General features: G+C 39.5%; 1 protein-coding gene across 4 annotated transcripts in view; it reads left to right on the forward strand.

Moving 5' to 3' along the window:
- opcml (opioid binding protein/cell adhesion molecule-like) overlaps nucleotides 1–27,660 on the forward strand; it is a 1,024,953-nt gene that overhangs the window by 906,737 nt on the left and 90,556 nt on the right. For all 4 annotated transcript variants that reach the window (XM_060847054.1, XM_060847056.1, XM_060847055.1 and 1 more), the window contains exon 4: nucleotides 12,444–12,575. In XM_060847054.1, coding sequence (XP_060703037.1) covers nucleotides 12,444–12,575 — 132 coding nt within the window. The remainder of the gene's footprint in view (nucleotides 1–12,443; nucleotides 12,576–27,660) is intronic.

Raw genomic sequence — 27,660 nt, forward strand, 5'->3', positions numbered from 1 at the left:
TTGTTGTTGAGAGCCATGAAATATCTCCTTAACTATCTACAACCGCTTCCATTCCTAATAGATTATTATTAACCTTTCAGTTAACCTTTTAACCAATTAACCTTTCAATCCCTACTAACCTTTCCTACTTCTTTCTTCATCCCATTGTAATTGCCTTTATTTATGTTTCAGATAATAATGTCTAAGCAATATTTCTGAATGTTAAACTGAATGTCAAGTTCCATTGTGTTATGATCACTTTTACTTCAAATATCTTTTTCCATGAAATAGTTTATTAATCCTGTGTCTCATTGCACATAACTGTGTCTAAAGTTTCATCTTCCATGGTTAGTTCCAGAATTTATTGTTTAGAAACTGTCTTGAATAGATGTAATTAATTAATTGTCTGGACTATCATTACCATTTGACTTGCCCAATCTATATGCAGTATTTTGCTTATAAACCCCATTATTTCTGGACTTAAATTCTGTTCTACTGATTAGCTACTATATGGACTTATAAAAGAAATTCTACCAGTGACTTATTCCCTTTGCTGGACATTATCTCCATCCAAACTGATTCTACATTTTTGTCATCTGAACCAAGATACACTTTCATTGCCTTACTAGGCTCATTCCTGACTAACAAAGCAACACCAGTACCTTTTCCTTTACTGATACCCACCCAAAGTCTTTCGGAGAGTTAGGTGGTGATAAACCAGTTTGGAAATGCTGAGGACACCTTAGTATGAACACTTGATGTTGTAAAACTGAATAAATAAATTGGACGTGTGAAGCAGGTAGTCCCCTCTGGAAGGGAACAACTCCAGCAGAATATTTTGAATCATAAGTTAGGGTGCACCTTTTCCTGCCTGTGGCTCAAAAATGAGAGCATTATCTCTACATTGGACTCAATGTGCTACAGTGAGGCAAACTTACCAAACCATACAATACAGGGGATCATTCTACCACCAGCAAAATCATGCAAGGTCACAAAATCACTCTTTACTTTTCAGTTGTTCACGATAGTATCATTTGGCTGCCTATTTCCATGGACCTCCTGTTGTTCTGCTTCACATCCAACTCTTGAGAAGATTCTCTATTGGCAGAAATGCTTCAGAATGTTACCTTGATATGACATCACTTTGTATTTTCTCTGTCTTCCCACTTCCAACCTGCCAGTTTGGAAAATTCAGAACTTGTATCAATTTTTTACACTATGCACTGAGGAGTACCAATTAGATTTCATGCTTTATACTTCCAGAATTTCCTTGAACCTTTGGCTTTGAGGAATGTATTCTGAGAGACATTGAAAAAGCATGCCCAATCTCATTACCAACCCAATTTTGAAATCTGTCATGAGTGAGATGTAGCAATGTTTTTCATTGTACATATCATATAATGGTCATAGCTCCATTGTTGCTGAGATTGTTTTGCTAATTTTCCATGAGCTGTGTGTGACTTTTCAAAGAAATACTGTCCTATTTTAAAATTCTAATGCAAGTAATGAGAGTGGAGCTACAATAGTGACAGTGTACCAAACTAGATTGTAAAATAATCAAAGGTATTAATTGTCGACCAGTGCAGTACATTTTATATTCTGCAAGGGAGAAGACCTTCTAAACACTAATGGTGAACAAATAAAGGCAGTACCCAGAAATGTGGAAATTTGTGACTGCTAACCATTCTCAGGCTTGTTTCCCTGTATTTGTTTGATGATGCGCCCCTTTAAAATTAATTTCTGCTGAAACAAACTGCCTTCTATCTCTTCCATTACTTTACCTGATTATTATCCTCATCAAGCACAACTAAAAAGAACTGCCTTATTTACATTCAAAAGGTCAATGTCTTCTGAGAATTGTTAATCCAAAAACTTTCTCTTTGCGCAGAACAACACAACAATCAGATGATTAGAACCTAGCCTGAACACTCCAGGGAATATTTGCTTCACCATAGGAATAAATAATTCCTCACAAACGTTAATTAAATGCTGTGTGTACTTAATTTAGAATTACATAGCTATAACGTTTTTATAATGGGTGGAAATAAGCAATGTGCCATGATATTAATTAACCATTTCCAAAATATGTGCTCTCAGAAATACAGTTATTAGTTGGAATATGATGGGAAGGCCTGGGTCTTTTTCTTTAATCTTCAGGGTATTCAATGAATTGAGAAATGGCTCTTTGATCAGGCAGTATGCTATTTTGATGTATTTTTGAATCATTGCTATGTGTATATTTAAACCTTCAGTGACAAATTTAAATCTCTCATTGCCTATCTCTTTCCTTTCCATATGCCCAAATACTTGTACCATTGCTGCTTTTATCCATGAAGTGAATGCAGGAGTATGCAAGATACTGCCCCAGTATGAAAATCTCATTCGATAGGATGGAGTGTGAGAGCTGTTTCCCCAGATGGTGAAGGCTAACACGAGTGGACACAGCTTTAAGTTGTGAGGGTGATAGATTTAGGACAGATAACAGGGGTCATTTCTTTACTCAGAGAGTAGTAGGGACGGCGGATGGCCTACTGGCAACAGTAGTAGACTTGCCAACATTAAGGGCATTTAAATGGACATTGGACATATATGTGGATAATAATGGAATGGTGTAGGTTAGATGGGCATCAGATTAATTTCACAGGTCAGCACAACATCGAGAGCTGAAGGGCCTGTACTGTGCTGTAATGTTCTATGTTCTTTGTTGATCTCACCAACAGAAAATATTCTCAAACTTATCCACTTTGTTGATCTTTGATGACACTTAACAAGTGTAGAGTTTATATTTGTTTCACTGAAGGTAATAAAGTGAATTGCAAGAAATTAAGTCACTCCTGCTGACACTTATTTCTGCATGTGGATGTATTAAAATGCCAAATGCAACATTTGTTATTTCTGTCATGGTGCAGTTGCTTATTCCGACCTATGCACAATAAAGAGAATGACTATCATCTACCATTCCTTTCATGGATCATTGCTTGAGCCAACACTAGTTATTAAACCTTTCTCCAAGGCTGACTCTGATTTATGATGATTGTAAAAATGGCAGTGTTTGCTTATGGACACATTTTTTTTTAGCTTTGGCGCCTTGACTGCTTTCATTGGCCCTGCACAGGAATTAATGGCTTATATGGTTCATAAATAACTAATGTATTGCACTCATTTGGATTATATTTCTGAAATAGTTTCAAAATTTAATGGAAGATAACTGTTTTGGTTGCACCATGACTCTAGAGTAAAAGCTTTTCCATTCCTGAGTTCAATTATTGTCTTATCGAAATGCTGTAAATGCTAGTGCTGGCTGCATAACGCAAAAATTAGTTTGCTCTAATAATAACAATTCAATGAACAAGGCTGGATGGAAAAAAAAAGTTCTTATTAATGACAGCTGTTGGCATCCTTAGAGGCTTTCGGTAGGTCAAGTTTTTGAACAACAGCATAATCTGAAAACTCTAGTGAAAATTCGCATGCTTATGATTGAAGAATTGTAGTCAGGGGTTGCAGCTGGAGCTATTATCTTTCACAGCTTGGTTTTGGGATTATTTTTCTGATGTGAATTTTTAATTCTAACTTTATTTTAACTTTAAAAACACGTGAAACAAAAATCATTGACAATTCATTTGCTGTACCATTGCTGCTTTTATTAACAAAGTGGATGCAGGGGTATGCAAGGTACTCCCTTAGGCAGAAAGGTCTTTGTGAGTTGCAAGTGACTGACAGCCACTGTTTCTGGATTCAGGCCTTTGTGCAAAGGCCACTGAGCCATAGTTGCTGTCTGCTCCTTTACCTCATGAAATATTTAATCCAACGTCTGCATATTGGAGCAGATGGGCCACATTTTGTATTATTCATCATGGAGGAGCTATTGGAAGATACCTTACAATCAGGTCCGTCCAGAGTTTGACTCCATCAACTGTTTTCTGTTGATATCTGGTATCAGTACTATCTTATCTGCATTAGCTGCTTGTGAAACAGGTATCTGTCAAAGACTGTTATGAGTGGAAAGTATGGTTTGGAGATGCTGGTGTTGGACTGAGTTGTACAAAGCTAAAAATCTCACAAGACCAGGTTATAGTCCAACAGGTTTATTTGGAAGCACTAGTTTTCGGAGCGCCGCTCCTTCATCAGGTGGTTGTGGAGTATAAGATCATAAGACACAGAAGTTATAGCAAAATAAATGTTGCTATAAATTCTGTGTCTTCCGATCTTATACAGTACTCCACGACCACCTGATGAAGGAGCAATGCTCCAAAACCTAGTGCTTCCAAATAAACCTGTTGGACTATAACCTGGTGTTGTGTGATTTTTAGAGTTGAAAGTAATAAGGCTTCAACTCCAAATATATAAACTTCAGACCAACATTCAAAATACTCAGGAATTCAACTGTAACATATGAAAATGATCATATCCACTATAACAGATGCACTGGGTACATTCCTGAGATGAGGGAATTGTCCTATGAGAAGAGATTGAGTAGACTAAGCCCATACATCCTGAGTTTGAAAAAACAAGAGGTGATTTCAGTGAAACACATAAAATTCTTAAGGATATGACAGTGTAGATGTTGGGAAAATGTCCAGAAATTGAGGTCACAATCACATAATAATGGATTGAACATTATGACTCAGATGTAAAGAAATTTATCAATTTAGGTTTGTAAACTTTTAAAATTCTCTGTTACGATGCTCAGTTGTGTGCATTCAATTCAGAGATTGATAATAATTTGGGCAGTAAAGGTCCCAAATGATATAAGGAAACTGCAGCTGAGGTAGTTGATTGGCTGTGATCTTCTTGAATGGCACAGCAGGCTTAAGGTAGAGTAGTGTATTTCTCCTGCTCATATGTTCTTATACATCATTGCACATCTGGTGGCAATTCTTCACCATTTGTTTACCTGTCAATTCGCCTCACTGTTTAATATCTAAGCAAGTTACTCAGACTTATTGGAATTCTGACTGGATAACCTCAGCTTTTAATCTTGCCCAATCTCAGAGACCTCTTCTGCTTTAAAATCCAGTCTTCTCCGGTCTCCAAATGTGCCCACAATAGGAGCTTATGGGCAGCGATTAGGACTAATTTTACCCTTAATAGCTCATTGTAGCATAGTTTAATTAGATTACCACTGCAACCACCAGGGCTACTGTCAGATAACCCAACAGAGAACAAGGTTTGAACATATTTGAACAGCTTCCTGTTTTGTATCCATGTCACGGCAATACACATATGACACAAGTTTCTGAGTGTATAACCTGTTCATTCACAAGAGTTTTAATCATGACTGCACTCATGCTTACAGAGTTATCATACAACACCAGATTATAGTCTAATAGGTTTATTTGGAAGTACAAGCTTTCAGACTGCTGCTCCTTCAGGTAGCTAGTCTAGCTACCTAACAAAGGAGCAGCATTTCAAAAGCTTGTACTTCTAAATAAACCTGTCAGACTATAACTTCATGTTGTGTGATTTTTTTAGCTTTGTCCACCTTAGTCCAATACCAACATGCTAACAGTTCAACTTCCAATAGCCTCTGTGCTATCAGTTACCTTTGCTCTGAGTCCAGACCCAGGCTTAACTCATAAAGCAACAGTGACCATAGATCAATTACTGGACTCTCTCAATCCACCAAAGGACAAGTCAATGCCAGAGGCTGAACCTTCCTGGTCCTGGGCTAGTAGGCATTAAGGAGTTGGGGAAGAGACAGGGATCATTCTTCAATTGAAATAGGATAGCAAGTAAAGAGACAATCATATTGGTTGGCTCCCAGAGAAATGAGAACTGGTCTTGGACCAGCAAGGATACATTCAGGATTTGTGTTTATTTCCCGGTATCACAACTCCAACAGTGTCAGGAAATTGCTGTCCTATAGTTTAGTCTAGAAGCTGCAGTTTCCTTTTAATTCAGAATCCATTTTAACAATTTGGTCATCTTATTAGTCATAAATTGTCGTTTACTAACTGTTCTGTGATTTGAACTAAGTAAATCTGAATATTTGTGCCGTTGAACATCTACATTTGTATCCTACTTGTGTTAATGAGGAGAATACTCCGAGATGTTCCCATGAGATATATTAGATATTTTGTTGAATCATTGCCATCAGATCATTTCTCACTGGATTAGAACAGGTGGATCATTGAATGGTCTTATTTTAACAAAACTACTGCAGATGATTTTTTAAAAATCTGGCCTTATATATACAGCATCTCTTAATTTACAAAACAGAAACACAGCCTCTTCAATCCTGTCCCTTGGCAACAATTGCATTAAACCACAAATTAGAATGAGCTGCAGACTGCTGTTGGTTGATTCCACATAATTTATCTTTTATCTCCTGTATAATTTCTTTACAAAGCATCAGGTGTTTAGTACTAGTTTATGACCACAGAAGAATCAATAATGGTGTGCAATTGCCTATATGCCCATCAAAAGCAAATAATATCAAATTGAACCCCTCATTTGGTACACTCTTACCTTGTGAGTGGATCAGTAGCTGGGACAGGATACAGGTAGATAGTCATCTTATAAAATGTCATTATTGCTCTTAATTTTCTTTTCCCCATGATTCCAGTATAATGATATGAGAATCTGAACCTAGCATCAATCTGAAACCAAAGCTCCTGATGAAGGGCTTATGCCCGAAATGTTGATTCTCTTGCTCCTTGGATGCTACCTGACCTGCTATGCTTTTCCAGCATCACACTTTTTGACATGGGGCAGTCAGTGGCCAACAATGTGTAGATAAGATAACAGGAAATTTAATGCCCACATTTTTAAGAGTGCGCGAATGCCTCACAAACTATGTGGAGAGGAAGACATGAAGCTTGGATTGTGAATTCTCTTGGATTACTGTTAACATCATGAAAAAACAACTTAACCATCAACCTGCCCATGATTTCCATGGCAGAAATTGCAATATGTGCACTATTAAAACACATTGAGTACCAGCCTTACTTTAGTGATGTGTTTATTGATGTGAAGACCCACTTAACAGCAAGATTTATACTCCTGTGAAGCTCCTCAACCTCTCTGGCTCAGAACTGGAATAAATGAAATGGAGTCTCATCCCTTGAAGCAGTAAATTGTTCAAAGAGGTTTATAGGATATAGAATTCGAGAAAAACCTTACTTTGACTTTCATTTGCTTTTCTCTCTTCAGGGACAGACAATATAAAATAAATGGTACAATTCTAAAGAGGCTGAAGAAGCAGTGGAGCCTTGAGATATATCACTGAAGGTGCCAGGACAGGTGGAGAGAGCAGTTAATAAAGCTTACAATCTCTTTAGTTTATTAATAGGAGTATGAATACAAGAGCAAGGCGGTGATGCTGAGTTTGTATAAGCTGCTTGTTAGAATTCAGCTGGCTTATTGTGTACAATTCAAAGTTTCACATTCTAGACATTTTGGAATATATTGGAGAGAGTACTTAAATGGGATGCATGAATGGTTGCAGGAATGAGAAACTTTGGTTATGAGGATAGATTGGAGAAAATTGATAGTGGCAGGCTGGACCACATCTGGAGTGTCCTAAGAGGAGATGTCTGAGGAACCGTTGTACGGAATTCCTCCGATAACTGGATGCCTTCTGGGGCTACCCTGCCCCCTTGTGAGAAAAAGGTACCTTGACTGTGCACCAGATTCCCCATCCCATAGTTGTCATACCGTTGGACCTGAGGACCAATGGCTGTGGGTGGAGGGGCACCTCTCCACAGACCACACCCTGAGGAGAATGGATCTGGACCTCCAAGACAATTGCTAAATTGTCCATGAAGGCAGCCAGATAGTTGCACTTTTGCCACTTATGAAACCATTGTGATTCTTCCTGTGCATAGTGATCAAATCCCCGATTGCCAACACCGCTGAGTTCCTCACATGCCTGGAGCTGAGCAATTTTCTCGTCACCAGCAATTGTCTGAGTGCTAGCAGCCTGAACCTTCCTTCCGCAGTCACTGGTGGAGCTGTCACAATGAGATGCTCACTAGCTTTTGCCCCAACCCTTTCCAAGGCTAACATTCTAATCCAGGTGTCAGTATCTAACCTGGTGGGAGGTGCAGGAGAAATCTGAGCTGGTGGCAGTGTAGAAGGCAGCCATGCCAATGCTTCCTCTGACATCTCAGGACCCTCAGAGGTTGAGGCAGTGGCTTCTGGGGAGCAGGCCATTTCATCGCATTGATAGCAGGCATTCCAGCAGTTGCCAGGTAGAGACAAGAGAGGAGGCATCAGCACCAGTGGTTGAAAGTAGTGTGCACCAAATAAGACTGACAGCAGGGTTACTGTGAGACTGCAGTGGAAGGAAGAGTGGTCTATTATCTACCTAGTTGATTCAGTACTGTATCAAATTCAGCCCAAACTATCAAGGTCTGGTGTCACAACCTCCTCCATTGATCCTCTGGGAAGAGGATGCCTCTTCTTTGCACCACCTCCTGCATGAGAGCATCCAGGTCCTCAACGATGACTTGCAGTATCACCTTCCCTTTCTCTGACATGTTCAGAATCTCACCATCAATGAGTAGGGCAGCTTTGGAATGCCAGTGCTTGTAAATACTGATCTTCTAAATACAGCCAAAGATGTTAGTCTTTCAGTGGATATCTGAGTGGCTAGTCATTTCAGGAATAGTGTGTTTTAACATGGGGGATAAAATCAGATATAAAGCATGTTCTGGGATTGAAATATGTAATTAATTGGTAAGATATAATGAGAAATCCTAGATTGGCCTCTCGGCAAGAATCTCTCCAAAGAACTCAATGCAACTGCATTGTGCAAACAAAATGATAAGATTCACTTCAATCGTATTCAATGAGTTAGATTCAATACATGAACATGCGTGCTTACCTATCATGATTGACAAACACATCATGGTTTGTTCTACAATTATTTGGTTGGAGTGAAACTTTCTGTTCCCTGATGATTTGGGTCAGCTCTCTAGAAAGTTGGACAGCCTATTTGAGAAGATTTCCTATTCAGTTCTTCTCTTTAAAAATCTGTTGTCTGTTGTCATTGCCTTGAGGTTGTTCTGCTTCATTGGGTAGATACTTAAATTGTTTGTTTGTGATTCTATGAAATATTTATGCCAAATATGGACTACATCTATCAGTCCTAGCAGAAACAATTTCTCAGAGTGGCAAAATAGAATTAATGTTCACTTTAGTCATCCTTTCACAAAGTACTTTTTTATCAAGCCAGATAGGAAAAATTCTACTTTTATTATATCCTTGGGCTAAGCTTAATGAAAACTAAACTTTTTGAGCAGTGAAGCAAGTTATCATGTTTGCTTGTGTTGCCAGTGGGCCATTCACAGGCAAGCTTTGTCAGCATGAAGCAATTATATTTCTACAGTGTTTCTTTTCTTTAATATTGTAAACAAATACATTAAGTTGAAAGCAGAAGTCAGCAGCCAACCAGCTATGAAATCTATGACCAATAACGCAAAGTAAAAACTCAGTGGGCGGCACAGTGGCTAGCACCACTGCCTCACAACAACAGGGACACCAGTTCAATTCCAACTTTGGGTGACTGCCTGTGTGGAGTTTGCACATTCCCCTTGTGTCTGCATGGGTTTCCTCCCACAGTCCAACGATGGGCAGGTCAGGTGAATTGGCCATTCTAAGTTGTCCTTAGTATTCGGTGCATTAGTCAGAGGGAAATGGGTCTGGGTGGGTTACTCATTGGAGGATCAGTGCGGACTTGTTGGGCCGAAGGGCTTGTTTCCACACTGTAAGTAATCTAATCAGTTGATATTTTTAAGTGAAAATGCAGATTACTGTTTGGCAATTGTGTAACTTCACCTGACGATGGAGGAGCGCTCTGAAAGCTTGTGATTTCAAATAAACCTGTTGGACTATAACCTGGTGTCGTGTATATTCTGACTTTGTCCACCCTAGTCCAACACCAGCACCTCCACATCCTTATTCAGAAATTGCTTTGAAATTCAACAGGAAACATCTAGAAAGGGAAACAGATAGAGATTGACAATTGACAAACTTCAATCCAACAGAGAGAGGCTTCTACCTAATTCATAGAATCATAGAATCTCTGCAGTGTGGAAACAGGCCATTTGGCTCAACAAGCCCACACCAACCCTCCAAAGAATAAGACACCCAGGCACACCATCCTGTGATCCCTGTGCTAGTCCAGAATGCAGGTCAATGTTGAACAATGCTGTGGCAAAGGCTTTGTAAGTGAACAGGTGAGAACATTCAGCTCCACCATTTGTGTCCTGTCTTATGACCAGCTCCATATTTGTGCCATGAAGCACCATGACCACAACCAACAACACCGTAGCCTTCTAATCAAGATTTAGTCATAAAGTCATACGCCACCAAGTTGTAACCTGACAAGTTGTAATTTGAAATCACAAATCTTCGGAGGGCTGCTCCTTCATCAAGATTTATGTTATTGTTTATTTTGTATGACCAGTATAGATGTGGTGTAATTACTCATTTTCAGAAGATTATTGAAGTGATTTTATTATCGCTTGTTTCATATAAAGGTGGTTTGTTGTAGTAGTGATGTTTTTAATACACAAATATTTATACTTTTAGAACAAACATTATTTATGACATTTCATCACAAAAAGCAGCAAAATGCAATCTTGATCAGTTCTTATTAATTCTGATGTGGTGGGAAATGACAACAAATGAGATAGGGGTGGGGGGTGCTCTCCTCTAAATGGCCCTGAACTAAAATGTTTGTGAACAGTTGATTTATGCCATTCTTTCATGGAAACTATCCTCATTTCTTCGTACCATCACCTGAATGCCTCTTAGCTATAATCGAGGGAAGAGAAAGAAAAGAATTGAATTGGATGTAAGAAAATTATTATACAGTATTAGCTCTCAGTAAGCTGGTGTCATGAAGATGAGAGCATCCTGATATTTTGAATTGATTATTTTAACCGTTACTGCTTCCTGGTCAATGCTTATCCCTCAAGCAACATCTCTAAAAGAGATTCTCTGATCACTATCTCGTTATTGTTTTTGGAACTTTACTGTGCACCAATTACCTGTGACTATAATTTAAAGTATTCCATTGATTATCAAGTGATTTGAACACACTGATATTGTGAAAGCTGATAAATAAGTGCAAATCCTACTTTGCCAAAGATTTCAGAAGACCTTTAACAGAAGTATTCACAGAGATCAATAATTTGTTGTGTGACTGAAGTTCAGAACTGCTATTAGGAAACACTTAACTTTCACCAGTTCAATGATACTTCAATTACCTTCCTGGAAACCTCTAGCCTTTTCTTGTTCCTTAGTCCTGTGGTATTAGCAATTGGCATTGTGGCCTTTTGTTACTCCTCTAGAGCATTGTCATTACCGTGAGGCATCAATGACATGAAGTAAATGCGGCAAAGCACAATGGAGTTTTAGCTCCAGGCAACCTCAGATCTAAAGCTCGCTACTTCTACAAACAGACAGCTAAAGGATTTGATAGCTGCTTGGCAGGTTAGAAGTTGATTTGAAGCTATCCACTCAACATTTATCTGCCAATGGATTGGATATAGAGACAGAAATAGATTAAAACATCAGAAAATAACTCAAGAGTCATAGAGTCATAAAGTTGTACAGCACAGAAACAGACCCTTCGGTCTAACCTGTCCATGCAGACCAGATATCTCAACCCAATCTAGTTCCACTTGCCAGCACCCAGCCCACATCCCTCCAAACCCTTCCTATTCATATACCCATCCAAATGCCTCTTAAATGTTGCAATTGTACCAGCCTCCACCACATCCTCTGGCAGCTCATTCCATACACGTACCACCCTTTACGTAAAAAAGTTGCCCCTTAAGTCTCTTTCCCCTCTCACCCTAAAAGTATGCCCTCTCGCTATGGACTCCCTGACCTCAGGGAAAAGATTTTGTCTATTTACCCTATCTATGCCCCTCACAATTTTGTAAACCTCTATCAGGTCACCCCTCAGCCTCTGACGCTCCCGGGAAAACAGCCCCAGCCAGTTCAGCCTCTCCCTATAGCTCATATCCTCCAATCCTGGCAACATCCTTGTAAATCTTTTCTGAGCCCTTTCAAGTTTCACAACATCTTTCCGATAGGAAGGAGACCAGAATTGCATGCAATATTCCAACTGTGGCCTAACCAAAGTCCTACATAGCCGCAACACGACCTCCCAACTCATGTTCTCAATACTCTGACCAATAAAAGAAAGTGTACCAAACACCTTCTTCACTATGTTATCTATCTGCAACTATAAACCTGCACTCCAAGGTCTCTTTGTTCAGCAACACTCCCTAGGACCTTACCATTAAGTGTATAAGTCCTGCTAAGATTTGCTTTCCCAAAATACAGCACCTCACATTTATCTGAATTAAACAAAGATGTACCTAAAAATTATTTATTTTCTCCTGTCAAATTGCAGAGCCTCAGAGTTTCTTTATAGAGTTTAAAAAGATGGTGTTGAACTGTGGACCTAAGTTCTGTCTCATGTGTGCCTTTGTTTTTTCTTCCAGTTCGAGATTTCGTCGAAGATGAATACTTTGAAATTACAGGAATCACAAAAGAACAGGCTGGAGATTACGAGTGCAGTGCATACAATGAGGTGTCATCTGCTGATGTACGAAAAGTAGAAGTAATAGTGAACTGTAAGTGGCTGACTTTTTAATTGGTTGGTAGATTTTAGTCAATTTTGTGACGTTCAAAATGCTAGAATTAGTTTGCTGAGAAATACGTTCTTTATAGAATGTGATGATATCAAGGCTTATTGGAGTAAGTCCAGTATTGGCCAAATTCAGAATCAGTCTCCATTTGCTTTATCGAAATGTCCAAGACTTCAGAACACCTCATCAACAACCCTCATCCATCACCCAAACACATTTGTCAATATTTAGCAATCCCTCTAAAGATCCAGGATAGGGAACAAAAGGCTGCTCAGATGAAAAAACACGACTGCGTCTCTGTTTTTGCCAGTGTTCATCTTCACCTGTGCAGATACAGGTGTGAGCCACAAAACTGATGGGTTTCTACTTAAGTGATGCTGACATAATTTTTGAAGTGGGAATTTCAGAATGTCTGGAATTTTCATGGAGGTAGCCACATCTCCAGCATTGTGATGTGTATCAAAGATCAGAGATGGTAAAATTATAAAAAGTTTGCAAAAATGATGTTACCATTTCCTCATGGAATCATGTGGCGAAAGTTGTTTCAATGATGATTGAAGTGAATTATTGGGGAAAGTAAGTGACCATAAAATAATGTGATTGCTCGGTTGATACTTCTGGCAACTGTTGAGTTGTCTATTGAAAGTAACATAGTGTAAAGTACAAGAGAATAGATTGCACAATGTTGAAAGATCATCTCACAGAGACATCCATAACTAATTATTTAAGGTTCCCTCCACCCAACTGTTTTATTTCACTCTTCATAGACCAGCTCAGCCATCTGCTTGGCTATTTGTAGGCTGTGTTAGTCATGTGCATTTTTGAATTCTTTCAAAAGCAGTAAAATTCTGAAGTGCCAACATTGTTTATTCACCTATGCTAAGTAATGATTGACAGAACCTATAGCTTATTGTATTGCTTCTTCAAGTGACAGACTTGGCACTCTAAAGAGGTTTAGACTTTTCAATTGCCTATCAAGTTACATGTATTTACCTTAACAGATTTCTGACCTTACTTGGGACTTACAGATGTTATTATAGAGCTTGTATGTTTATTTTTTTTTCAGTCAAAACTGGATGAGTTGGTTAGGTGAGGTAGGGAGGCAGTAAGGAGATCAATGGCTTTGGAGGTGAAGTGAAAGTAGTGCACTGAGAACAGTAAATAACAAGAAAGGAAGGTAGAGATAGGTGGGAATGAAAGGAGTAGGAACCAATGGGATGAGGGCTAGCAAGCTTCACACTGTTCTTGATCTGGCAGAGTTGCTAATTGCAACTGGGCTAATGTTTCTTGGAAGTTAGGTGTGCCTTATAACTTGGCACTATTGACATCACCCTTCCTCCAGCTGCAGGCCCGAAGTCATGGCTTGGAACCTAAAGATTCCATCTGCCAACACTGGCAAAATACATTTTGACCATTTGGAAAATTCCAGCCATTGTTCCGGTTGGAGATTTGTATACCAGCTATCATTCTGGTTATCTTCTGCTTTATTTTACTACAAATTATTCACCTTTTCTGTCAAAGTTATAGCAGGTCATACAGTATAGAAATAGATCCTTCGGTCAAAATAATCCATGCCAATTATAATTAAAAACTAAACTAGTCCCACCTGTCTGCTCCTGGCCCAAATCCCCCCAAACCTCTCCTGTTCATGTTTCTATCCAAATGTCTTTTAAACATTGTAATTATACCCACATCCATCACTTTCTCAGAAAGTTCATTCCACACGCGAGCCACTCCATGTAAAAATTTGCCTCTTACATTTTTTTTAAATCTCTGTCCTCTTATCTTAAAAATGTGCCCCCTAGTCTTGAGATTCGTCATCTTAGGGAAAACATAACTACCATCAACTCTATTTTTCCCTCTCATTATTTTATAAACTTCTGTTAGGTCGCCTCTCAACCTTCTATGTGCCAGTGAAAAACACCCCAGCCTATCCAACCTTTTTTTATAACTCAAACCTTCCATCCTGGTAAATCTCTTCGGAACCCTTTCCAGCATAATAATATCCTTCCTATAACTGGGTGACCAGAACTAGACACAGTACTCCAGAAGAGGCCTCAACAATGTCCTGTACAACATAATGTCCTAACTCCAATACTCAAAAGACGGAGCACTGAAGTCAAGTGTATCAAGTGCCTTTTTAGACATCTTTCTATGTGTGACACACCCCTAGGTTCCTCTGTTCTACAACACTACCTGAGGTCCTACCATTGATTGTCTAAGCCCTCCCCTTTCTAGTTATGTCAACATGCAATACCTCGCAGTTATCCAGATTGAATCCCATCTGTCGTTTTTCTGCCCATTGACCCATTTAATCAAGCTCCCTTTGTAATCTTAGAAAACCCCCTTCACTGTCTCCCATGCCACCAATTTTGATGTCATCTGCAAACTTGCTAACCATGACTTCTATATTCTCATCCAAATCATTTATTTAAATTACAAACAAAAGAGGACCCAAAACTGAATCATGTGAAACACTGCTGGTCTCAGGCCTCCAGTCCGAAAAGCAACCTCCCACCTAATCTCTGTCTTCTGACATTAAGCCAATTATGTATCCAACTGGCAAGCTCACTCTGAATCCCGCGTGATCTAACTTTACTAATTAGTCTACCATGTAGTACTTTGTCAAAGGCTTTACTAAAATCCAAATAAACAACGTCTCCTGCTCTGCCTTCATCAACTCTTTTTGGCAACTACCTCAAAAAAACTCAATCAAGTTGTGAGACATGATTTCCCTCACATAAAACCAAGGTGGCTATCCCTAATCAATTTTTGCCTCTCAAAACATTCATAAATCCTATCTTTTATAATCACTTCCAATAGTTTACCCACAACTCAAGTTAGACTCACAGGTTTATAGTTCCCTGATTTTTTCCTTACAACCTTATTTAAACGAAGGAACAACGTTAGCCACCCTCCAGTCATCAGACACCTCACCAATTGTTATAGATGATGCAAATATTTCTCCAAGGAGTCATGTAATTTCCTCCCTTACTTCCTACAATGTTCTGGGATACATTAGATCAGGTTCTAGCAGACTTATCCCCCCTTTATATTCTCTGAGACCTCTTGAAACTTCCTCTTCAGTAATGTGAACTGTTTTTAAAACATCAAAGTTTATTTTCCTGTATTCTGCAGACTCCATTTCTTTCTCCACAGTAAAAACTGCCATGAAATATTCATTTAATATCTCTCCCATCTCCTGAGGTTCAGCACAAAGGTGACCTCATTGATCTTTAAGAGACCCTACCCTCTCTCTAGTTACCCTCTTGCTCTTAACATATTTATAGAACCTCTTTGGATTATCCTTAAGCTTATCTGACAGTGCAATTTCATATCCCCTCTTTGCCTTTCTGATTTCTCTCTTAAGAATAGCCCTACACTCTTTATATTGGTTAAGAGATTCAATTGAACCAAGCTGTCTATGCCTAAAGATTCTCTTTTATTCTTGACCAGAACCTCAATATTTATCCATTCATATTACCAGCCTTACCCTTCACTCTAACTGGAACAAAAAGGCTCTGAACTCTTGTCATCACACTCTTGAATGCCCTTCACTTGTTAGATGTCCTTTTACCTGCAAACAGTCTACTTCAATCAACTTTTGAAAGTTCTTGTCTCATTCCATTAAAATTTGCCTTACTCCAATTAAAACCTTTTAATTTTTATGGAAGGATTAACCATAACCATAATCATTTTGAAACTAATAGAATTATGTTTGCTAGGCCCAAAGTGTTCTCTCATGTTTACTTCAGTCACCTGCCCTGCCTTATTGTCCAAAAGGAGGTCTCGTTTTGCTTATTCTCTGGTAGGAGCATCCACATATTGACAAAGAAAATTTTCTTGAACACTTTTGACAAATTCTTCACCATCCTAATTTTTAACACTATGGTAGCCCCAGTCAATGTTTGGAAAATTAAAAGCCCCCATTATTACAAACTTATTATGCTTGCAAATATCTGAAGTCTCCTTACATAGTTGTTTCTCAATTGCTCTCTTACTATTGGGGGCATATAGTACTGTCCCATCAAAGTGATCTTTCCTTTCTTATTTATAATTTTTCCCTGTATCTTTTTACTGGATGATTTTTCAGAAGTACCTTCCCTTTTTACAGCAGTAATGTACTCCTTAGTCAAGAACATTATACCCCTTCTTTTCGTGCTTTTTTTTTTCTATCCTTCTTGTAGTATCTAAAACCAGAACATTGAGCTGCTAGTCTTGTCCAATTCTCAGCCAATATTTTGTAACAGCTGTGACAAGCTTGAAGAACTCTCAGGAATCCATTCTCATCCAATGTAATGCCATGTTTGGCCCTTAAAATATTGATACTTTTATACTACAGCATTTAATTCATAACGGAAGCTCAAATCTGGAGCAAAGAACCTCACATTCCTTACATCAGGGCTTACAGCTGCAGTCCTGGATTCCAAAGGTTATAACCCAGTCAGCCAGCCAGGTCTTTGAAGAAGGGGAAAGTGAGGACTGCAGATGCTATAGATCAGTGTCAAAAAGTGTGGTGCTGGAAAAGCGTAGCAAGTTAGGCAGCATCCGAGGAGCAGGAGAATTGACATTTCATGTGTTAAACCTTCATAAGGAATGTGTGAGGCCTTTGAATTACACAACTAGTCATAAGAAATCATAGAACCTTTATTATTTTTAATTTAAATGAATAGTTAATATTCTACTTTTGAGTAAGACCAAACATTTGCATTGTGTCTGGAAATAAGATGTATCTTTTATGAGCAAATTTGTGGTCATGGCTGACTTGCACAAATTTTCACTTACAACATGATCATCTGCATAATTTGACTGAAATCTCCAGCCAGAATTCCTGTTTCAGATTACTATTTGATGTCTGCATGATTCCAATGAGCAGCCAGTTCCACAAAGACCAAAAATGATTCTTTGGACTTCGAAATGTTTGTGGTTCAGGCACTTTCGCTATGTAATCCAATTCAACCAGAGCAGTGGGCTTACTGATTGTCATGCTGATTAAATATATGTCCATGATCATTCCAACATGATCAAGTTCCAGAAATGAAACTTGCGATGTTTTAAATCATTAACTTTTCTAAAATCCAGCTGATCGGATTTCTACCTATTCTGACCAAAAGCTCGTAGAAAATCTGGCCAAACTGAAGCTGCCCACCAAGTTCATTAAGGAGCAAGATTTGCTTTTGGGACCATCCTATAAGGGTCCCACAATTGCTGGGATGTAGAGAGCATGTAAATCTCTGACAGGAGAGGCATAAAGCTTGCCTTGTGTGATGTGAAGCTGCAGGAGTACACTTCATGGCATTCTAGGACCTCTTCACCCCACCTCACTTCCCTTTCCCACTCTCACTCGAATTTGAAAATCTCCACTCATCATTTATCTAGTTGAAGTTGCAATTGGCTCGAGATAATGTCAATAACTCGTGATATATGGCACTTCTAGGTTGACATCCTTGGAACCCAACCATAAAATCTGTAACAGAAAAACAGGTCAAATCAGTTAAAATATTCCCACTCTGTAATGTCACGGAACTATAAAAATGATGCAGCACAGAAATGGGGCTTTGGGTCCCAATTGTCTTTGTCGACCATAAGGGGCACTGACCTGATTTTATTAAAGGCCTCTTGGTGTGCTGTCACCTCCTGCGAATACTGACCACAGCATCAAGGAATTTTGGAAAGGAGGCATGTGCAAAGGTTCTGCTACATGGAGCAATCCCATGACTTCCAGACCATTCATTTGTCATTTTAATTACCTAAGAATCTAAGATACAGGAATAAGGGAATTCAGCCCCTTGAGCTTGTTCAGCAATTTCATACAGTCACAGCTAATCTCATCTTGGCCTCAACTCCACTTTCCAGCCCACTCTCCATAACCCTTCAACCTGTTACTAATTTTAAAATCTGTCCATCTCCTTAAATTTACTCAATGTCCCAGCATCCACCGTACTCTGGGGTAGTGAATTCCACAGATTTGAAAAACATTTGATAGAAATAATTTCTCCTCATCTACTTTAAATATGCTACTCCTTATCCTGAAAGTATGACCCCTCCTTCTAGGTTGCCCCACATAAGAAAGCATCCTTTCTACGTTGACTTTGTTAATCCCATTTCGCATTTTATTTACCTCAATTAGACCTCCCCTCATTCTTCGAAACTACAGACACTGTCGGCATAAACTCTTCAATCTCTCTTCATAAGACGAAACCCTCTTAGAGCATAGAACTAGAACAATAAAGCACAGAACAGGTCCTCTGGCTGTTGATTTTGTGCCAACCTGTGAACTAACTGAAGCCCACCCCCCTACGCTATCCCATCATCATCCATGTGCTTATCCAAGGATTGTTAAAATCTCCCTGATGTGGCTGAGTTAACTACGTTGGCAGGCAGGGCATTCCACACCCTTACTACTCTCTGAGTAAAGAACCTGCCTCTGACATCTGTCTTAAATCTATCGCCCGTCAATTTGTAGTTATGCCCCCTCGTACCAAACTTACGTCATCATCCAAGGAAAAAGACTTTCACTGTCTACCCTAACTAATCCTCTGATCATCTTGTATGCCTCTATCAAATTCCCTCTTAGCCTTCTTCTTTACAATGAAAACAGACCCAAGACGTCACATACCTACAGAAAGCTTTAAGGTTCTCCTTTATTCTACCTGCTAAAGGCTGCTCATTTCCTCTCTTTGCTCTTCTTAACTCTCTCCTTAAATAGTAAACCTTCTCTGAACTGCTTCTAAAGCAATTGCATCTGTTCTCAAGGAAGGGGACCAAAATTGTACACAATACTCCAGGGAAAATCTCTTTTCCACTCAATTCCTTCCACAATAAATGCAGAAATTCCATTAGTCATCCTTATCACCTGCTATATCTAGTGTGCATTCATAGTTTTCTGTAACGCACACATGAGGATACCCAGATCCTTCTGTACCTGAAGTTTCTCTCCACTTACTCATAAGTTGCCTTTGTATTCCTCATTAGAGGCTGGGTGCAGTTCCAATTTCTCACTTGTCTTATAACTTCACAGCAAAAGAAATGAAGGAACTTGCACGTATAGAAATTGAGATCATTTTTAAAATGCCTCTCAACAAGTTTTCTAAGGTAGAAAGTTCATCGCAATTTTCTAGTGACATTTTATTAATCCAGTCCTCAGAACTATTTCTTCCACAGTTCTCACTCTATTGGTTGTGTCTACTTTAATGAGTTCTGGAGCTGGAGTCAGGGATAGAATATTAATTACTGTGCGATAGCAAACCCATGTTAAATTCCCAAATCCTGATGCATAGTGCATACTTTACACTTTCCAGACAATGAATGAATAATTATTTTGTCTTACAATTAAGTGTAACACCCTTTTTAAGTGCCTCATACATTTTTTTTAATTTACCCTCATCATCCTTTCTTTGAACAGTTGCAGTGCACACTAATTCCCAAACTCTGACAAAACAAGGAATGAATGAATACAACACAGTGAATTGCCTCACTGAAAATTAAGCTTGTCATTTGAGCTTCAGCCTTCACCATAGCAGTTCAGCACTGGATAACATTCATTAGATTTTTAGGTTGCAGCTGTCATCTCGCATTGGGTCGCATTCAACAAAGGTTTCAGAGTAGAAATAATTTCCTAATGGTAAATAAAACAGCATTCTGACATTTTATCTTCTTGCTTGCTTCTGTTCTTTGATATTGCCAATAAGACTTGAGCAGCATTCATTCAGTGGGGAATGATTCACGGCTCCCAGAACCTTCAGGAAATGAATGCAGAGATTGTGGTCATAAATAAATTGAGCCTTTTATCCTCTGAAACCTGTCAGCTGAAGAAAGAATATTTATTTCAGGATCTTTACATGATGACGTTGTTACTGTTAGATATCATTTTTTGTTGACAATTGTGCTTGATCAAAATAATTTTTGTATTTCATTTTTGAATATTTGTGTAAAAGAAACAGAAAGTAGACAGAGTATCTGGTGTTAGTAAACTCTTCAGTGTATTGGTGTAGCTGAAGGTTATAAATGTTTGTACAGGGACAAGTGATCATATGATTATGGACAACTGCACAGAACTCAGCCTATTGGCATTAGGAGGAGGTCTGGAGAATCAGGTTAGACTTGAATAGCACTGAGTGAAACATTAATTTAATATCCTGGAATTTCTATTTGATTCCTCTTTGTGACTTTAGTTTTCCTTCCTCTTCATCTTGCCACTCAGCTCTGTCAAGCAATGCAAAGAAGTGAGTGATGAGTTACAATCAAGGTGGCTTTTTCATATTTTATCCTTATGTGCAATTTTCACCATCTGACAAACAGGGTCATTTTGAGGAACCAGCTACCTGACTAAACATTAGAACTTGTGAAATAGGAGCCTATTCCAATCATCAGTATGATCCCAACTGATTTTGGATTTCACATCTAGGTCGCTGCCTGCTGCCCATATCCTATGTTTCCAGAAGAGGCCAAAAAATCCTGTACCAACAGTAAAGTATGTTCAATGGTGTGCATCCACAGATGTATACAGGAAACTGGCCCTTCAGCCTAACTTATCCATACCAACCAGGTTTCCTAAATTTAACTAATCCCATTTGCTTGCATTCAACCGAAAAACCTTTCCTATTCCTGTACCTGTCCAAATGTCTTTTAAATGTTGTAATGTTGCTTTACCAGGGCATTATGCACCTGGACAGAATGCATCTGTCCAGGGTGCACCTGTAAACGTTAGTGAGCGTTCGTATGGTCACGCCATATTTCCTAAGCCGCCTGTGGAAGAAGAGGCATTGTTGTGTCTTCTTGACCATCACATCTCTACCACTTGCAATTGCAGCTCTTCTCTTAAACGTACCACACTCCATGTTAAAAGGTTGCCCCTCAGATCCATTTTAAATCTTTCCCCATCATCTTAAACCTAGGCCCTCTGGTTTTCGACTCCCATGCATCCTCAGTTTCCTGACTCACAGATGACAATCCGTGAAGATAGATAATAGCACTTCCTCCATGATAATCCTTAACATTGGTGCCCTGCAAAGATGTATTCTCGGCCCTCTGCTGTACTCCCTGTATAGCCACAACTATGTAGCCAAATTCCATACAGATGTCATCTACAATTTTGCTGACAATGCCACTGGGGTAGACCAGATATCAGACAACGATGAGTCAGAGTAGAGGCAAGAGTTAGAGTGCTTGATGTCACATGCAATTATAATAATCTCTTTCTCAACATCGGCAAAGCAAAATAATTACTCATTGACTTCAGGAAGAAAAGAGGAAGATAAACCCCTGTCTACATCAATGGAGCTGAGATGGAGTGAGTCAAGAACGTCTAGTTTCGAGGAGTGATGATAATCTGTCCTGTACCTCCCACGTAGATGCGATGGTCAAGAAAGCACAAGAATGTGTCTTCTTCCATAGAAAATATGGCAAGCCCAGAAGGACCCTCACCAACTTTTAACAGATGTACCAGAGGAAGCATTCTGTTCATGTATACAACTGCTCTGTCCAGGACCATAAGAAATAACAGAAAGTTGTGTGCACAGGGCAGATCATTATTGGAAGCAAACCTTCCGTGCATGAACACCATTTACACTCCACGTTGTTACAGAAAGATTGCCAACGTCATCAAAGACCCATCCCACCCCAATAATACTTTCTTCCAACCTTCTCCGTCAGGCAGAAGATACAGAAGCTTCAACACGCGCACCAACAGGTTCAAGAACAGTTTTTTCCCTGCTGCAATTAGACTGCTGATTGGCCCTCTCTAAATTCAAATAATGTTGATCTTGCTTTGTGTACCTCCTGTGCAGCCATAACCTTGTATGCCTCACTCATTCTGTCGAAGCACCCTGTGATCAGCATGTCTTTGTTTGCTTTTTCACTCTACTTAGGTACATGTGACTACAATAAATCAAATCAAAACAAAATACCTTGGCTATTCACTTTTCCTATGGCCCTTGTGATTTTATAAACCTCTACAAGGTCACCCCTCAGCTTCCCAGCCTATTCAGCCTATCCTTATAACTCAAACTTTCCAGTCTCAGCATCATCCTTGTAAACCTTTTTAACACCCTTTCCAGTTTAATAACATCCTTCCTAAAGCAGTAAGACCAGAATTGTATGCAGTTCAAAATGGCTTTACCAATGCCTTGTACAGCTAGAGCATGACATCCCAACTCCTATATTCAGTGCTCTGACCAATGAAGGAAAATGTGCCAAACACCTTCTTCACCACCATGTCTACTTGTGATGCCACCTTCAAGGATGTAAGTAAGGTCTCTCTGTTTGACAACACTTCCCAGAGCCGTGCTATTAACTGTGCAAGTCCTGCCCTAGTTTGTCTTACCAAAATATGACACCTCGTAATTATCTGAATCCAAGTCCATTTGCCATTTCTTGAACCACTGGCCCTGTTGATCCAGATCCCATTGTATTCTTAGCTAACCTTCTTCACTGTCCAATATACCACCAATTTTGGTGTCATCCGCAAAGTTACAAACCATGTCTCCTATATTCTCATCAAAGTACTTATATAAATGATGAACAACAGTGGACACAATACTGATCCTACTGGCACACCACTGATCACATGCTTTTCATCTGAAAAACAACCTTCTACACCACTCTCTGTCTGCAATCACCAAATCAATGAGTGAAGAAATTTCTCCTCTTCACACTCTTAAATGACTGGCTACTTATCTTGCATTTGTGCACCTGGTTCCAGATTCCCCATTCAGGGGAAGCATTGCCTCAGTATCTACCCTGACATTAGGGAGAGAATTCCAGGATTTTGACCCAGCAATACTAAGGGAACAACAATACAATTCCAAATCATATTGATTGATGACTTGGAGGGGAACTTGCAGAGATGATCTTGAGCTAAGATCACTGACCTCCAACAACCACAACCATCTTCTGTGTGTCCAGTGTGACCCCAATCTGCAAGAGCTTCCTCACTGATTCCCATTGACTGCAGTTTTGCTCGGGCTCCTTAATGCCACACTTGGTCAAATGTGGCTTTGATTTCAAGGTGAGTCAGCTTCACCTTACATCTGGTAATCAGTTCCTTTATCCATGCTTGAACCAAGGCTGTAATGAGGTCGGGTGCTGAATGGCCCTGGTGGAATTCAAACTGGGCCATGGAGCAGGTTATTGCTGAGTAAGTGCTGCTAGATAGCTCTGTTGATGACACCTTCCATCACATGCTATTGAATTTCCTAAATGCTTGCTGTTCCTGCATACTATTTCTTGCTGTTCCTTGTATGAAGACACAGGTTTCTCTGAAAAGCAATATTTAACACAATTATACCTTTATAAAAATACCCTTTCCTTGTACTCTTAAGTTAAAATCAAATAACCTCACATTTGGCTACAATTCACTCCAACTGTAATCTTGATGCCTGTTCACTTAAACTATAACTATCTCTTTGTAGTTCTATACACAGTTTGATTTCCCACCTAGCTTTGTATCATTAGGGTAGCCAGTGAAAAGGTTAGCCCACTCAAGCACAAAAGCGGGAATCGATGTGTGGAGCCAGAAGAGGTAGATGAGGTCTGATATTAACACTTTGTGTCAGTATTCACGAAAGAGAGGGAATTGGTAGAGAATGATCTCAGGAAAGGGAGTGTTGAATTTTTAAGCCAGGTTGCTATTAAAAAGAAAGAGGTGTTGTCCTTCTTAAAAAGTATTAAGTTAGATAAGTCAATGGATCCTGATGGGATCTATCCAAGATATTGAGGGAGGCAAGAAAAAAAATTGCTGGAGCATTGACAGACATCTTTGTATCTTCTTTGGCCACGGGTGAGGTCCCAGAGGACTGGAGAATAGTCAACATAGCTCCATTGTTTAAGAAGGGTAGCAGAAAATTAAAAGCCCGTGGGCCTCAGTTGGTGGTAGGGAAATTATTGGAAAGAATTCACAAGGATAAGATCTTCAGGCATTCTGAAGCAAATTGGCTTATAAGTGTTAGACAGCATGGATTTATGCAGGGGAGGTCATGCCTCACTAAATTGATTGAGCTGTTTGAGGAGGTGACAAAGTTGATTAATGAGGGAAAAGTGGTTGAATTTATCTACATAAACTTTAATAAAGTCTTTGACAAGGTCCCTCATGGCAGACTGGTACAAAAGGTGAAGTTGGATGATATCAGACTGAGCTGACAAGATGGATACAGAATTGGCTTAGTCAAAGGAGACCGAGGATAGCAGTGGAAGGATACTTTTTGGAATGGATAGTTGTGACTAGTGGTATTCCATGAGGATCAATGTTGGGATCTCTGCTGTTTGTGGTCTACACAGATGATTTGGAGGAAAACTTAGCTGATCTAATTAGTAAGTTTGCAGACAATACAAAGATTGGTGGAGTTGTGGACAGTGAGAAAGATTGTCAGAGGATAGAGAAGTATATAGATCAGTTAGAGACATTGGGCACAAAAATGACAGATGGAGTTTAATCCAGACAAATTTGAGATGATGTATTTTGGAAGATCAAATACAGGTGGAAATTATACAGTGAATGACAGAACCCTTAGGAGTATTGATATGCAGAGGGACCTCAGTGTGCAGACCCACAGATCACTGAAATTGGCAGCGCAGGTAGCTAAGGTAGTAAAGAAGGCTGATGGCATGCTTACCTTGATTGGAAGGGGCATTGAGTATAAGGATAGCTAAGTTGTGCTGCAGTTTTATAGAACTTTAGTTAGGCCACACATTGGAATATTGCATACAGTTTTAGTTGCCACACTACCAGAAGGAGGTGGATGCTTTGGAGAGGGTACAGAAAATATTTACCAGGATGTTTCTTTATAAGGGGGGAATTTAGCCAAGAAGAAAGGTTGGATAGACTAGGTTTGTTTTCACTGGAGGTTGAGGGTTACTTTGATTGAAGTTTATAAGATTGTGAATGGCATGGATACTGTGGAAAGTATGAGGCATTTTACCTGGGTGGAGAGGTTAATTACTCATGGATACAGGTTAATGGTGCGAGGGGCAAATTTTAAAAAGATATGTGAGGCACGTTTTGCACACAAAGGGTGGTGAGTGCCTGGAACATGCTCACAGAGGAGGTGGTGGAAGCAGACACAATAGCAGCATTCAAAAAGCACCTGAACGAAAACATGAATGGGAAGGGAATAGAGGGATATGGATCCTATAAGTGAAGACAGTTATAGTATGGAAGGGCAAAATGTGCTGGCACAGGCTGGAAGGGCTGACAGGCCTGTTCCGGTGCTGTATTGTTCTTTGTTTAAACACACAGATGGAATCCTCTACTTGTCTAATTCATTATATCATTTAGAAATAAGTGAGGCCCAGCATTAATCCCCGTGGCATTCAACTCATCATGGCCTGACAAATTGACAATGCTCCATTTATTGTGGTTCTGCTCGCCGAGCTGGAAGTTTTTGCTGCAAACGTTTCCTTCCCTGGCTAGGGAACATCATCAGTGCTGTTGGAGCCTCGTGTGAAGCGCTGCTTTGATGTTTCTTCCGGTATTTATATTGGTTTGTTCTTGCCGCTTCCGGGTGTCAGTTTCAGCTGCAGTGATTTGTATGTGGGGTCCAGGTCGATGTATCTGTTGATGGATGTTCTTGCCGTTTCCGGGTGTCAGTTTCAGCTGTAGTGGTTTGTATATGGTGTCCAGGTCAATGTGTCTGTTGATGGAGTTTGGGGATTAATGCCATGCTTCTAGGAATTCTCTGGCTGTTCTCTGTCTGGCTTGTCCTATGATAGTGGTGTTTTCCCTGTCAAATTCATGTTGCTGGTTGTCTGAGTGTATGGCTACTAGAGATAGCTGGTCGTGTCGTTTTGTGGCTAGCTGATGTTCATGGATGCGGATTGTTAGCTGTCTTCCTGTTTGTCCTATATAGTGTTTTGTGCAGTCCTTGCATGGTATGTACCATGCAAGGACTGCACAAAACACTATATAGGACAAACAGGAAGACAGCTAACAATCCGCATCCATGAACATCAACTAGCCACAAAACGACACGACCAGCTATCTCTAGTAGCCATACACTCAGACAACCAGCAACATGAATTTGACTGGGAAAACACCACTATCATAGGACAAGCCAGACAGAGAACAGCCAGAGAATTCCTAGAAGCATGGCATTCATCCCCAAACTCCATCAACAGACACATTGACCTGGACACCATATACAAACCACTACAGCTGAAACTGACACCCGGAAACGGCAAGAACATCCATCAACAGACACATCGACCTGGACCCCACATACAAATCACTGCAGCTGAAACTGACACTCGGAAGCGGCAAGAACAAACCAATATAAATACCGGAAGAAACATCAAAGCAGCGCTTCACACGAGGCTCCAACAGCACTGATGATGTTCCCTAGCCAGGGAAGGAAACGTTTGCAGCAAAAACTTCCAGCTCGGCGAGCAGAACCACAACAACGGATACCCAAGCTACAAATCTTCAATCAGATTTTAAGCTCCATTTATCCCCTTTTGTGGTTTCTATCAGTTAACCAATCCACAATGCTGATGGTGGCTTGACCATATATGTAAAGCAAGTAGAGACCAATATTCTCAAGAAGAACTTTTTCAATTTCTTCACATAGAACTTGTGATAGCATTCAAAGATACCAAGACCCTGTTGACTTAATAAAATGCTTTCTAGCCCAATTACATTGTTAGTTAGATAAACCCATTTTCTTTGTTACCTTTAATTCAAAGGTATTTAATATCCATTCACAACATTAGATACCAACAGATTCCTCCTTTTCTTGATATGAAAATAAAGAATCTGTTTAAAAAATGATACGTCAGTGTGTGTTGCAGTATGCAACCAATCTTTTCCAAGCTCAGCAATCAACCCCCATCTTAAAAACCAAAAAAAATCCATGAGAGTACAATCAGTAGATTTTGTCTCTCATCTATTTCAATGTAAGTTGCTTTTGTACGAAAATATTTAGCAACTTTTTGGATAAACAGTTCTTCTTGTAAAGCAATCTACAATCTGTTAGCTGATGATTTGCGTTGATTGATCTTATTTTTAATCTGCTTTCTTTCCAAGATCAATGGTCAAGCCTCTTTTCCACCACACACTTTGTCAAGTGGACATGGTCTC

Source organism: Hemiscyllium ocellatum, chromosome 29 (assembly GCF_020745735.1).
Source record: "Hemiscyllium ocellatum isolate sHemOce1 chromosome 29, sHemOce1.pat.X.cur, whole genome shotgun sequence".
Lineage (NCBI taxonomy): Eukaryota > Metazoa > Chordata > Chondrichthyes > Orectolobiformes > Hemiscylliidae > Hemiscyllium > Hemiscyllium ocellatum.